Raw genomic sequence first — 13,133 nt, 5'->3', positions numbered from 1 at the left:
GGGGGGTGTGGGAGCGGAGCCTGGTGCTGTCCGCCCCGGGGAAGGCGATCCTCCACGGGGAGCACGCCGTGGTGCACGGCAAGGTAAGGAGCCTGTTGCCGCCGGGGGCTCCCGGGGCTCCGGCCCGGCTCCCCTCACCTTCCCTGACGTCGCTTCTCCTCGCTCGCAGGCGGCCTTGGCCGTGGCGCTGGACCTGAGGACCTTCCTCCGCCTGCGGCCCTGCGGTGAGGGCAGGGTGCGCGTCCGCCTGCCCGGCGTCGGCGTCGTGAGGAGCTGGGACGCCCCTCGCCTCCAGGCCCTGCGGAGGGGGTTTGCAGGCAAGCGCTGGGAGGAGGAAGCCGCTGCCCGTGCGTCGTGTGGGGCTCTCGGTCCTGCTCGGTGCCTTCTGCCCAGCGACTGCGCTGGGATCCCCGCGGGGTTATTTGCCCCCCCCCTCCGCCCCCCACAGCAGAGTGTTGCTGGGCTCTGTCATCTGTGACCACGATCAGCGCCTGCTTAACTAACGTGTCCCTGCACACTCTCAGCTCAGGCACCCGCACTCCCTCTGTGTGCCTCTTGCAACTTGCCTGATGCTCCGGTGTCTGTGAGTGGCCCCCCTTCCTGTGGCTGCGTCCTCCCATTTCAGGTTCCCAGGGGCATGTTGAGCGCTGCTGCTCAGCTGGTGTTGCAATACATACAGAAGCCAGCCAGGGACCACATCCAGGTGTACTACTGATGGTGGGCCAAAAAGGAGTCTCTCTGAAGCTGGTCTGAGTTGATGGCTCTTGGGGAAGGCAGGGATATGGGGCCTGTTTTCCTGCCTCTCTGCCCCATGCCAGCCCTCACTGGAATTTCTGCAGCGTCTTGTTCTGGCTGGAGCCCCTGACTGGTGGTTGTGCCATTTCCCTCTGGAGGACCTGGTGTTAATTCCTGTGACCCTCATGAGCACTGTTTGCGTAGCAGAAAGCAGAACAAAGTGTGCTGAGTCAGAGTATTGGTAACCTCCCTCAGCACCGACCAAAAGTTCTCTTACACTGATGCCTGCTCCTGGCCACGTGGAGTCCAGAATCGTGTGAAGCGCATCAGAATATCCACGTTCTTTAATAAAGAGTTTGTGACTTGCCAGGTTCTTTATAGTGATGGATGGGCGTACTGGGAAGCGTAGACAAGGAGACAGTTGCTGTAATACAATGCAGGTGTGGGGTGTGGAAGCACTGGTTTTCAGAGTGGCTGGTGGAGATTTTGCTTTTATTTTATCAGGAATCTTCAGGTAGAAAGTTTGTAGGTGAAATCTGAAATTAGCTCGATCTGTTTCTGCCTACTGTAACAGGAGACATTGTTCTTGTAAATACTGCTTTCAAGTTTAACAATTCCCTGGCTTCTAAGTGTTTAAATTCTCCCCTGCTTGCTTCCATAGCTGACTTTGATGAATCTAAGTCCCCCAGCGTAGAACAGCTGGATACACTGAAAGAGTTTGCTGGAATCGCTGCCGGAGCCTCAGCTCCTGAGAGCCTTGCTACACTTGCCTTTCTGTATATGTGCCTGGCTATTTCGGCTAAGTATGGGTAAGGCTATCTTCCTGCCCCAAAATAAACATGCTGTTTTGAGTGTTGTTCACCATTAATTGCTTCTACAAGGTCACAGGAAGAAACCAAATCTTTGAGGCAAAATAAGTTGCAAGGAATCTCACTTCATTTAGGTTCTGAGCACCTCAGGAGACACTCTTCAAAGCTGAGCTGTTTGGTGGGTGGGGTGCCCCAAGCAGGTGGGCTGGGAATCATCTGCTCTCATTTAGGCATCTAGCTTTGAGGTGCTTAAGTCAGAGCAGTTCATCCCACCCTTCCTGCGCAGTCAACAGCAGCAGAGACAAACATCCCTCCCTCCAGCAGGCAGCTCATTTCATCCTGGCTTAGGTTAGAAAAACTGCTACAGAAAGGAGCTGTGAATTCATTGTCTGAGCTAAGTCTGATCCCTCTTGTGTGCTGAATCTCCCTGAAAATGTGAGAACTTGGGGTAACCGTGGCTCAGGGCTCTTCCAGTTTCTGAACTTGACCAACGCTGTTGATGATATCGGTGTAAGTTGCTGGACAGGTGCTCAGGGCAATGTCTGATGCAGCACTGCTTGCTCTTTTAAACCAAGTCAGAACCTGACTCCAATATTCATAGCAAAGGAATCAAAGGTTAAAGAATTATGATGTGTAGCTGCATCGTGTTTTGCTTTGCAGTCTCTGAGTTGCTGGGTGATAGCACTGGGGCTGTCATCAGCCTGCTCCGAAACCATCAGTTCATAGTTCATGTCACTCACCAGCAAGTGAAAAGCTCCTGGGTTTGATGTTAGGGTCTGTAACACAACCCAGATGCGTTCAGTGGAGAAAAGGGGCATGTGGGCACAGATACGTGCATTTTTCATTGTCCCCATCAGCTTGTCGCTCCAGTGGGATGTAACTATGCAGTTATGGATTTGGGATATTTAGGCTTTATTTAGAAATACGTTTAATGTTTACGACAATCTTTGAAGGGTCTCTTTATGGTGCTACTCAAGTATTTAGTTACTAAGTGCCCCTGCTAGCAGCTTGACAAGCTGTGCTAATCATAGATCCAATTCAGCAAGGCTTTGTTCTAGTACAATGGCTTAGCAAGGCTACTCAGCTGTGCTAACTGAGCACTCTGAAGCCCGTGTGTGTCGGATGTGTGCTGATGTTGCCAGTTTTCAACCAGCTTTTCCTGTGATCAGTCCTAATTGGCATCTTTTGCCTTTGAAATGTTGTCTCAAGATGGAATTCAAGGTGGTTGTGTTACATCCTGTGTGTTTGTGTTTCAGAGATGTTCCGAGTGTGGACATACTGGTGTGGTCTGAGCTGCCCACGGGAGCTGGGCTGGGTTCAAGTGCTGCCTATGCTGTTTGCTTGGCGGCAGCCCTGCTGACGGCGTGCGGAGCCATCTCGTGCCCTCTGAAGGAGGGAGAGTCCACAGCCAGGTAACGCGTCTGGGAAGCCTCCTGCTTTGGATGCACGGCCCAGGGCAGCTCTGCTCTCTGTGCCCCTGTCTCTCCTTTTACCTGCACAAATTCTGGCACTGGCACCTCTCTTGGTCTCTCTGGCCAACTCCTGGGCTGTGGCTGTGGCCGCAGCAGTGGCACCCTGAGTCCAACTCCTTTCCCTTTCTCTCCTATCACTGCCCTGTGTTTCCAGCAGCAGAGATGTGCCCTGTCCCAAGGCTCTGACCTGTGAATCAGGTGTTTACAATTCGCTTCTCCTGATAAAAGCAACTGGATGCAGAGACTTGGTAAAACTTGCACCATTTCCCTCATCTAGTGTAAGATATACATACCAAAAAAAACCCCCCAGCTTTATTTCACCAAGCAAATAAAACACACAATTTAATGTGGTGAATTTTTTTTAACCTCTATTTCCTCTCTGTCCCTGAGCATCTTCCAGGTTTTGCTTTGAGTCCTCAAGGAGTCAAGGATCCTTTTTGGTTTTTCTGCATTTTCACATGAATGTTTTTCTGCATGTGGTACGCTTCCTTCTGATCTCCTGCCTGAGTTTCCCCTTTATCAGTGTCTGGTGAAAAGGAGTTTCTTTCCTTCTGCCCTTGGGTTGCTTTGCCTTGAAGTTCAGTCTTGAAAAACTGGTCTGCTCTGCTGTGTGTCTGAGGAGGCTCTGTTTAAAGATGCATATCGCAGCTGGAGTGGCAGAACCCTCTATTGTTCATTTGGTGCCAGGTGCAACCTTTTATGGTTGGCTTCTGTGGATTTTGTGTGGGACTGAAAGTGAGACAGCAAGAGGGGGTGACTCTGTTCTGCTTCAAAAACAGAGTTTGCAGCCTGACCCAGAAACATGTTCCTAGAGCGGAGCAGTACGTACGCCGTGCTCAGGCAAATCTCCCCAATAGTCACACGGCATGAGAAATGAAAGGCCAGTTCTAAACCAGGCAGCGAGCAGTGAGGATGTCTTCATTCCCTGCTCGCATGTCTTAGCTTCAGCTTGAATACAGCGTAATTCTTTTCTTCCAGCTGGCATGCAGAGGGGTAAGTGAGAGATGGGGGTGTCAGACTTCAGAAGGTTTTTGCTTAACGTCGCAAGAAAAGAACAGCGTGATATAATGACTCTTGTGTAGAGAAGAATCGCAGCCTCTCAAAGAGGATTAAAAACAAGTGGTTTACAGCAAACTGCGCTTCTATTTTGAGTAGCAGTGGTGTGAGCTGTTTTCCTGAATGCTTCACAGATTAAATATTGGCAAGCGAAATGAAAGGTGTGTGGAGATGGATAAAGACATTCAGCTGAGGCCTAGGGAAGTGGGGAGTTAAAGGAAGCAGCTTCCAGATAGCAGGTGGCTCTCAGAATTTCTGCCTTGCCTTAGCAGCAGTCAGTGACCGTTCTCATTATTTCATTTAAGACTGTGTGATGCTTTTCCAAAATCCATGTTTGTGCCTCTGCTCCATCGTGTAATACCTGTTCTGGGCCCCATATTTTAAAAACCTGTTGAATGGAATCATAGAATCATTGAGGTTGGAAAAGACCTCTAAGATCATCGAGTCCAACCGTTGGACGTTCTTGCTGCACCAAAGGCCAGCTGTGATCTCTGCAGAACATCACTGACGCTGGGCTATCTGATACCACTGTTCATTAGACCATTTGAACGGTGGCTTGGGACGTGTGCTGTGTGTCTGGACTGCAGAGCGGGCAGCGCTGTGTTCCAGGGGAGGGTCAGAGATATGTATTTGTGTGCCTGTGTCAGTCTAAGTGTGTTACAGCGGGGTGCAGGAGGGCTAGCTGGCTCCCTGTGGGCATTGAGCTTCCCTCGGGGTGCCAGTGTTTGAGACAGCCCTTCAGCATGGAGTGAGTGAGCGGGTTTGAAATAGACTGGTGAGTTCTGAAAGTGGTTGTGTGGGTGCATGCCTTGCAGAAGCAGGCCCAGAGCAGTGGGGTATTGAGAGGTGCTGGGGGAGAAATCACTGTGGTGGAATTGCGGTGATGTTGCAGCCAGCAATTGCTTTGTAACTGGCAGCTCTCCGTTTGCTTGTTGTATTGCTACAGCCCATTAATTAGTATGTTCAGTCAGGGGCCTTGATCCTTGCTGAGCCTGACCCAGCACCAAACTTTGTGCCAGCATTTAAACTCTCAAAGCACTTACCAATTTATGTGACTGCTTTTAAGACAACAGAAAGACCTGGTTTTGTGTTTTTAGCATAACACCTTCTGGATCTACATTTGGTTCCCTTCTGTACTCTAAGTGCCAGCACTCAGCGCAGCTTGAAGTAGTGTTAGGAGTTAATCCCTAAAAATCAAAGTCTTTGCTGGAGATAGTAAATCAGTTCTAACTACACCTTTTGACCCAATTTGTGAGGCTTCTGCAGCTGAGCAGCTGGCAATTAGAGGCTGAAGTTGCATGTGTGAAATGCAACTTTCACTGTTCTCTTCTCACATTGTGCCTTCTGCGTCTATAAATGCACCATCCTGCCTGTTGGTGAGAAGGATCTCAGGCCAAGACGTGTGGTAACACGCAGTGTCGGGGAGGTGGGGATAGGTCTGGACTTGCATTCAGTTAAATTTGATCTTCACTAGGCCAGGGCTAGGATCTTCTCCCTGAATCTGCTCCCTCCCTCGTCGCTGGCCTGCAGCGGGAGCACTGAGTGGAGGTTGTGCCCTTCATGCTGTCTCTGTCCGTGGAGCAGCGCCGGTTCTCCTCAGGGGGCTGAATGTGTTCTACATGCTGCCGTGCAGAAAAGTGCCGAGTGCCAGTTAGGTGCTGTAAACAGTGATGCCCACTCTCTGCTGAAAGAATGCAGCGCACAGAGGGAATTTGCAGTGCTGGGGCTTCCCACAGCAACTGGGTGCCTTGTATGGTTCCTGCTGCTTTTGTATCTCCTGCAGCCTCTGGTGCTTCTCTCTGTCACTCTGCACGTGCTGGTTTTGGTTGTGTGTTGGAGTCATTTTCTTGCCTTTCAGGTGGACAGAAGAAGAGCTGAATTTGATTAACAGCTGGGCCTTCCAAGGGGAGCGGGTGATCCATGGCAATCCCTCGGGTGTGGATAATGCTGTTGGTACCTGGGGTATGTGTGTGTTGGCTGCTCCCCAGCACTGAATATGGGTGCTGAGGCGGGGCTGATGGCGTGGCAGAGCAGCAGACATGTTTCCATTCTCTGCTGCGGAGCGTGCATCAGCTGTGGGAAGGTGGTGAGCAGATGACACAAGTTGCATTTCTCCAAACGATAAGGCTTGGTTGGGGTTGCTGCAGAGACACTGGATCAGCAGGTTGCCTCACTGCACTGAAGTGCAGCAAAGGGACCAGAAACTCCCAAATTCATGTCCCCGTTTTGACCCGAGTAGAGGGAATCCTTCCCTGTCTTGGTTTGCCCCAGCTGTAAGCTGGGACTGGAGCCAGCTGGGCTGTTGGGGACTGGCTGCAGTAACACCAGAGATCTGTGTCCCCCAGGCAAGTGCCGCGGGGCAGAGACCCTGCTGCAAATGACTGAAACTTAAACATTCTGGCGTGAACAAAGAAACCTAATCCTGTCCCAAGGATAATGCAGTAGAAAATGCAGTTGGACAGCTGTCATTTAGTTTCAATTAGCAGAGAATTCCAAGTGTTTTGGAAGTGTCCTTGGAGACTTTTAATAATCTTTTTAATGAGACCTAATCGCAATGCCTCTGTAAAAGTAGGAGCCAAGTGAGACATTCCTTCTGGACAATGAAATCCCATGCTGAAGGACGGCTGCTGACATGAGTGCAAACACTCAGTCCAGTTTGAAACCTGCGTGCTTGGCTCTGCCCCAGGGAAAAGATGCTTGACTCTTTTTTTTTTTTTTTTTTTTTTTCAGTAAAGATTTAATGCTGGCCAAACTCTTTGCCTTTTAAAAAATATTTAATGTGATCCCGAAGTAAAGGAGAGCAAAGGGAAAGGCACTGGGTTAACTATGTCCAGCCAGACCCTCTCATTAAGTCAGCAGGGTTAGGCAGATTCATGCTGTCTGAGAACATGGTTCATTTAGCTGGTGTTTCTTGCAATTACTGTCACATGCTCTGAGTGAGGTTCTAAAGATGAAAGACCTTCTGTCTCTTATGACACTGTGTTATCTCTCAGCTCGCTATGTACTGAGACAATGCATGTATTTTACTTTAGGTGGAGCCCTGAGATACCAATCAGGAAAAATCACACCATTAAAGAGGTAATATTCGAGTTTAAAAATAACACTTACATACGGTGGGTGGAATATGTCAAAGAGGCATTGGGTGGATCTCGTAGGGTGTGAGATTGATGGGAGATTGCTAACGGTGTGGTGGAAGGGTTTTGTAGCCAGATTTTGCCATGGGTGTGGGTAGCTTGAGTGTTGTCTTGGTTTGGGGTGGACGGGAACAATGAAATGTTTGGTCATTATCTGACATTAGATGAACACAGCACAAAGGATCAATATTAATTTCATGGCGTTATGGGCAGCAGGAACAGATCTGCTCCTGGCAGCAAATGACATTGTGGGGAGGGGGAACTTTTTGCTTACCTGGTGGTAGGACTGTGTGAAAACCAGGCTGCAGAGACAAATCCAGGTCCTGTATGTTCCCTCTGCCAATGAAGTATAATCCGACTCCATTAAAATCTTTCACAGTGCATGAAATTGCTCTATTAGCAGTTAATGGCTACTGCTGGCTAGTCTCACAGATAGCATTTCAAAGGAAAATTTTGCTTGAAAAACATGGATTTCAGTAAATATGTTAAAGTCCTATTTATAGCACTAGTACAGTTCTTGTGTCTAAGAGGAACAAGCCTGAACCCAGCCAGCACTTAAGCACCTGCTTAACTTTTTTAAAACTAATGGGACTCCTTATCTTGGGTGTCTTGCTCAAATAGGCCTTTTGAGGCAGAAGAAACTGTGGCTGTCTGGGCCTTGGGAGCTGCTGGGGGACCGTGAAGGAGAGAGGCAAGGAGATGTCTCTTGTTTCTTCCAGGGTGCCGACGCTGAGGATCTTGCTGACCAACACAAAAGTCCCTCGAAGCACCAAGGTCCTGGTGGCTGGTGTCAAAGAGAAGATCCTGAAGGTGCAGCACCTGCGTGGTCGCGGGGATGGAGATGTGTGCTGGGGCAGGGTGGAGGGATAACTGATGAGCTCAGATCTCCTCATGCGGGACTGCAGGTCTCATGGGGATCTCTTGGGAGATCCCTCCTGTGGTCACTGCATTCCTACGTGCTGCTAGCTAACACCTAGCTGCCCTGGGAATGGGGGTTCAGCTTGCCTCCTCCCTCTCTCCAGCACTAACAGGGCTTGCCACAAAAATCACCAGTTCCTTCCTCTGGCCTGTTTCTCTCTCTTCCCCCAGTTTCTGCAGATGAGAGCGACTTACCATTGCCCTGCTTTGCAGGGGCGAGGAGGTCTGTGAATGAGTAGCCCCGGGTGGGGTGAGGAATTGTCCAGCTCCAAGGGACTGGGGCCGGTTTTATCACAGTGGTATTAGAAGACTAGCGAGCAGTCTTCTCACTTCTTGCCTTCCCCCCCCTTCTCAGTTCCCTGCTATAATGAACCCGGTGCTGGACTCCATTGATGCAATTTCTCAGGAGTGCCAAAGTGTTCTGGAAGCGATGCCTGCAAATCCATCACCAGAGTATTACCCTGTGCTGGAGGTAAGGGGCTTGTTCGCTAGTATTTTTAGACACTTACTGTTGAACATCAAAATGTCATTTAAAGAACATTAGGTCTAAGAAAAAACTTGATAGCAGGAAATGTTCAGTTCTGAGTGAAACCATGGTCTGTGTGCGCTGCTTTTAATGCCCTTCCTGGAGCCAGGGGACAGAAAATGCTACTGGTGTCTCTCCACAGCAGTGCACAGGGAGGGAGGGAGTGGGCCTGGTGCTTTGTGGACCTGTAGATCTGGAGGTTTTGTTTTACTTTGCTAAGAAATGTGGAGTGAGTTCAGGCCGAGACGCTGCCTCCCTATGCCGCAGGCCAGCCACGCTCGTTCTGGCAGTCGCTGCCTGTGAAGCAACTGCTTTGTCATTGCCAAGGCTGGAGTGAAGAGCAGAGAGCCCAGCAGCCACTGGTTTGTGATGGACTGGTTACGAGCCAGCTCCCATTGCTCTGCGCTCATCCTGGCTCCAGAGAATAACAAACAGAGTTGTGCCCAGACCTGACCTGACATTGATGCATGAGGTGCATACAAAGATCTGTGTTTGTCTTGGCTTCGTTCAAAGTAGCAGAGGCTGCTGTGGTGGGGGGAAACACGCTTCCAAGTGGAAGAAGTTTTTTGCAGTGCTGAGAGCACTGTAATACTGATTCATACAACCGTGGGGTAAGGATGTGTGGCAGCGTCCCAGCTGAGGCAAACCTGGCCTGGCCCTGGGTGCCAAGACCCTGGGTTCTTGGACGGTCAAGAACCATTTGGTACCAGTGGTGCAGTTCCTTGTTGGCATCTGGATCCCTCCCCTTGGCTCTCCCGTGAGGACCTCTGCTTGTCCTTGCTCTTGCTGGTAGGTTGTCCCCTCCACAACCATGAGCATGCTCTGGAGGTGCGGGAGGGGGCACTGGGATGGGACAGAGAGCTGCTGTCCCAGCTCGACCTGTGGCAGCAGCGTAGGGCTGCTCTGTTAGCAGATGGTTGGTACATCCTTCGCTTTGCTTCAGGCTGTGTTGCACCTCACTGCATGTGGGTGAGCTGCTGCTGGGACTGCAGCAAATGCGGGAGGGTCTCCCATGGGATTCATAGCAAAGTCCTTCTTTTCCCTTCGCACCAAGAGGGTGGTGGGTTTCTGTAGCCATCGGGGGGGCTGACCCTAATGAGGGCTGAGCTGGCATCAGCTGGGGGAGATCTGGAGTCTGTTTGCAGTACAACTTCAGACAGCTCTTCTCCACCTTAATGCAGTATTGCTCAGACTGTCAGAAGTATTGGGAGATGGGGAAGAAGGCTAATTTGAAGTGTGCTTTGAGATCCTCACATGAAAGGTGCCAAAGCAGCCTTGTATACAATGCCCGGGAAGCAGCACTGCAGTGAGCAGGTTTCTGTCTTGAATCTGTTGTTTTGTCTTGTGCTTGAATTGCCCACAGAGGCACAGTTGATTATATGCAGTATATATATATATTTGGCTGTTTCTGAAATGTGCAGTTCTGGACAGCATTGTATTTGAACCATCGAACTAGTCTACTGTGTCATAAGCTGTCATCCAATTCCTGGCAGATTTTGGATCAGGAGATGACAGGTGTCTTGGATCATCATAGACAGTGCTGTGCCCTCACTCAGGCATATAAAGAGGCCTCTAGATGGACGTCTGTCCAACCCAGCACAGAACTTGTGATATATGCGCTCTGCATGCGACTGGCTAATTCATCTCCTTGCATTTGTTTAAACACAGTACAGAAATGCTCTGGAGCGGGGGAGAGGGATTATTTCTGTGTCTTCCCCTCCTGTGTGGTGCTGGTAGGAGACCCTTGTGGAGCTGACAGAGGGTGATGTGACTGACACCTGCCACACTGCAGCGTGGCTCCCGCTGCTCCCTGTGCACAGCATCCCTGCCAGCTCACCGCAAGCTGCAGACAGAGAAGCGCTTGGTGGCACTGGCTGGAGGAAGGAGCACAGGGCTCCTGTTAGGGAGCCTCTCTGGGACTGGTCCCATCTTGCTGGCTCCCTGCTTGTGACACCCTCTGGGACAGCAAGGGGAACAGGCACCACACGCCGGGGAGATGATCGAGTCATGGTGTCAGACCAGTATTGTTGAGAACGAGCTTCTTCCACTGATTGTGCTGATGAGCTGGGAGGGCACTGCAGTGCTTGGGGGCCTGGTGTCAGTTCCTGGCCCTGCTCCAGGCTTGCTCTGAGTGTGGGCCAAGCCCTTCCCTCTCTTCCTTAATTCCTCACCTCTAGTACTGGGAAGAGAGAAGCTGTAACTCCCACCTCTGCGTGTGGTTGTCCATCACTTGGGCCATTTGGACTTGCTGCTGTGGCAGCTTTCTCCAGGAGCAGCAGGGTTTGTGGCTGGCTGGGACAGTGTGCCAGAGATGCACTTGCAGCTCACCAGAGCTGGGCAGCCCTGCTTGGAGGGCGGCCTTGCTTGGAGAGTGGTTTGCGCTGCTCTCCCCCAAAGGGAGGACCCTCTCGACCCCACTTGAGCTGGGTGCCAGATTCCCAGCATGGTGCTGGTGAGAGGCCCATTGGCTTGCAGCCCAGGCCCTGCCCGCGAGGAGGGAGAAGTGCTGCACAATGCAAACAAGGGGAGGTAACTCCACGTCGCCTCTCCAGCAATGCCGCTTCGGACTTGGCTGTGTCAGAAGTCCCCTGGATTTAGTTTATGCTGGATGGATTGCAGAGCAGGGCAGGGTGACAGCCAGGAATGAGAGATGCTGGCTTAGTGCCCTTCCCACGGCCAGCGAGGGGGCTTGCACAGTCTCCTGCTCAACACTCGCGTGACAGGGGAGAGGTGAAGCAGTCAGGAGGCATTGGGGAGCTCTGATTTAGCGCCTGAAATAAATGCCTGTTGGCAGCTTGAGGTGATCAGGATTTTCTCTGTCCTCCCTGAGCAAGGAGGTCCAGAAGCTGTTGTACGACTGTCGCTGTGCTGGGCAGCAGCAGCACAAATTATGAGGGGGACAGAGACAGATGAGCAGCCCAGGGCTCAGACCCTGGCCTCTACCTTGCTGCCCAGTGCTGCTGGGCTCCGAGATGTGCTGGTGGCCAAACTCCCTGCAGAAATGAGATGGCCGTGGGGGCGGGTGGCTGGGAAGGCCGGGCAGCTCCCCTGCACCTTGCTGGGAGGGAGCCACAGCTGTGAAGAGCCTCTGTCACCATGCATGCTCATCTCGTGTGTGCGGTTGCTTTTAGGAGCTCTTTGATATAAATCAACACCACTTAAACGTGATCGGAGTCGGCCATCCCTCCCTGGACAGGCTGGGTGGGGTGGGGGGGGCATCCCTCCCTGGACAGGCTGTGTCGGGTGACGGCGTCCCATGGCCTGCATAGCAAGCTGACCGGGGCTGGCGGGGGCGGCTGTGGCATCACCCTGCTGAGACCAGGTCAGTAACCCTCTGCTCGCCCTGGGCATCTTTCCCCTGTTCCATGCAGCCCTGCCAGTGGGGTCAGGTTTGGAAGCAGAGGGATACGATGCTAGCCCTCGTGTGGCTGTGGTGGGATGTGAAGCCATGTCACAAGCGTGGGATGGTGTCTAGCAAAGCTGTCTGGCAGCGTGGTTTGCAGTGTTTCATACAGGGGCGATTCAGTGCGTTCATTTATGTGTGTCAGATCTTCAGGGCATTGGCCCTGTTCCGGGGGGCATGTGTTGAAACACGCGATGGCCCGTTTCAGTCTCCCTGCAGTGGCCTAGCTGACTAACTGGCTGCTCTTGCCTTCCTCTTGGCAGACACCTCCCCGCTGGCCGTGGAAGCAGCCAAGCGAGACTTATGTGCCTGTGGATTTGAATGCTGGGAGACCAATATCGGGGCCCCTGGAGTGACCCTGCACTCCTCCTCGTCTTTAAACGCTGAAGTGCTCCACACGCTCTCCGAGAGTTAAGCTTCTGCCTCTGGCAAGACTGAGCTCTTGGCACCATGTCCTCGGAGCGATAGCTGTGCATGCCCTGATGCCTGGAAACTTCTCTCCTGTGTGGCTGCAGGCCTCTAGTTGCAGGTGCAATGCCCTGATGCCTGGAAACTTCTCTCCTGCTCTCCTGTGTGGCTGCGGGCCTCTAGTTGCAGGTGCGGAGCCAATTTTGGGCCTGGTGTCACTGGGAGTGGGGGCTACGATGAGGACCCCGGAGCAACTGCTTGCACTTGGGCTAGGTGCGAGTTTGACCCAGGCTCTCAAAATCCTGTTTTGAATTTACTTACTCAACTGCTGTGCTAATCCCAAGGGGCAGGAGGAGAGGGTCTTGGCTGGATTCCAGCGTGGATAATGACACTTTGCTTGGTTCTGCTGCTTCAGATGCATGTGGTGTCTCTTCCCTTCTCCCCGGGCGGGCAAGCGAGGCTGGCAAGGTGGATGTGCAGAGCGCTTTGACATTTTTGGGTGAAAAGCGTCTTGGCAGCTCAGGGCTTGACACTCGGGTCTCCATTTCTCCTGGACTGCAATTCACGGTGGAGAGGAAACCTTTAAATACAGCTCTTACCTGGTACTAATTAAGAGTTGGATAACTAAAATGAAAGAAACAGCACATTTTTAGTGATATTATCACTGTTCTC

The 13,133-nt window shown here is 51.7% G+C and overlaps 1 protein-coding gene across 1 annotated transcript; it reads left to right on the top strand.

The window, feature by feature from the left end:
• Positions 1 to 2: 2 nt before the first annotated feature.
• On the top strand, positions 3 to 12,546 carry MVK (mevalonate kinase; the record flags this gene model as incomplete). Its single annotated transcript, XM_009283943.2, has 11 exons — positions 3 to 83; positions 170 to 317; positions 1,397 to 1,544; positions 2,801 to 2,956; positions 5,931 to 6,034; positions 7,105 to 7,150; positions 7,926 to 8,016; positions 8,480 to 8,596; positions 11,782 to 11,846; positions 11,884 to 11,972; positions 12,317 to 12,546. Coding segments are annotated over 11 exons (1,197 nt in total), but the record flags the coding sequence as incomplete, so codon positions are not given.
• Positions 12,547 to 13,133: the final 587 nt, after the last annotated feature.

The sequence above is a fragment of the Aptenodytes forsteri genome, unplaced genomic scaffold (genome assembly GCF_000699145.1).
Source record: "Aptenodytes forsteri isolate BGI_AS27 unplaced genomic scaffold, ASM69914v1 Scaffold118, whole genome shotgun sequence".
NCBI classification, from domain to species: Eukaryota; Metazoa; Chordata; class Aves; order Sphenisciformes; family Spheniscidae; genus Aptenodytes; species Aptenodytes forsteri.
The sequence above is the reverse complement of the archived record's forward strand: the minus strand, read 5'-3'. Positions and strand labels throughout refer to the sequence as shown.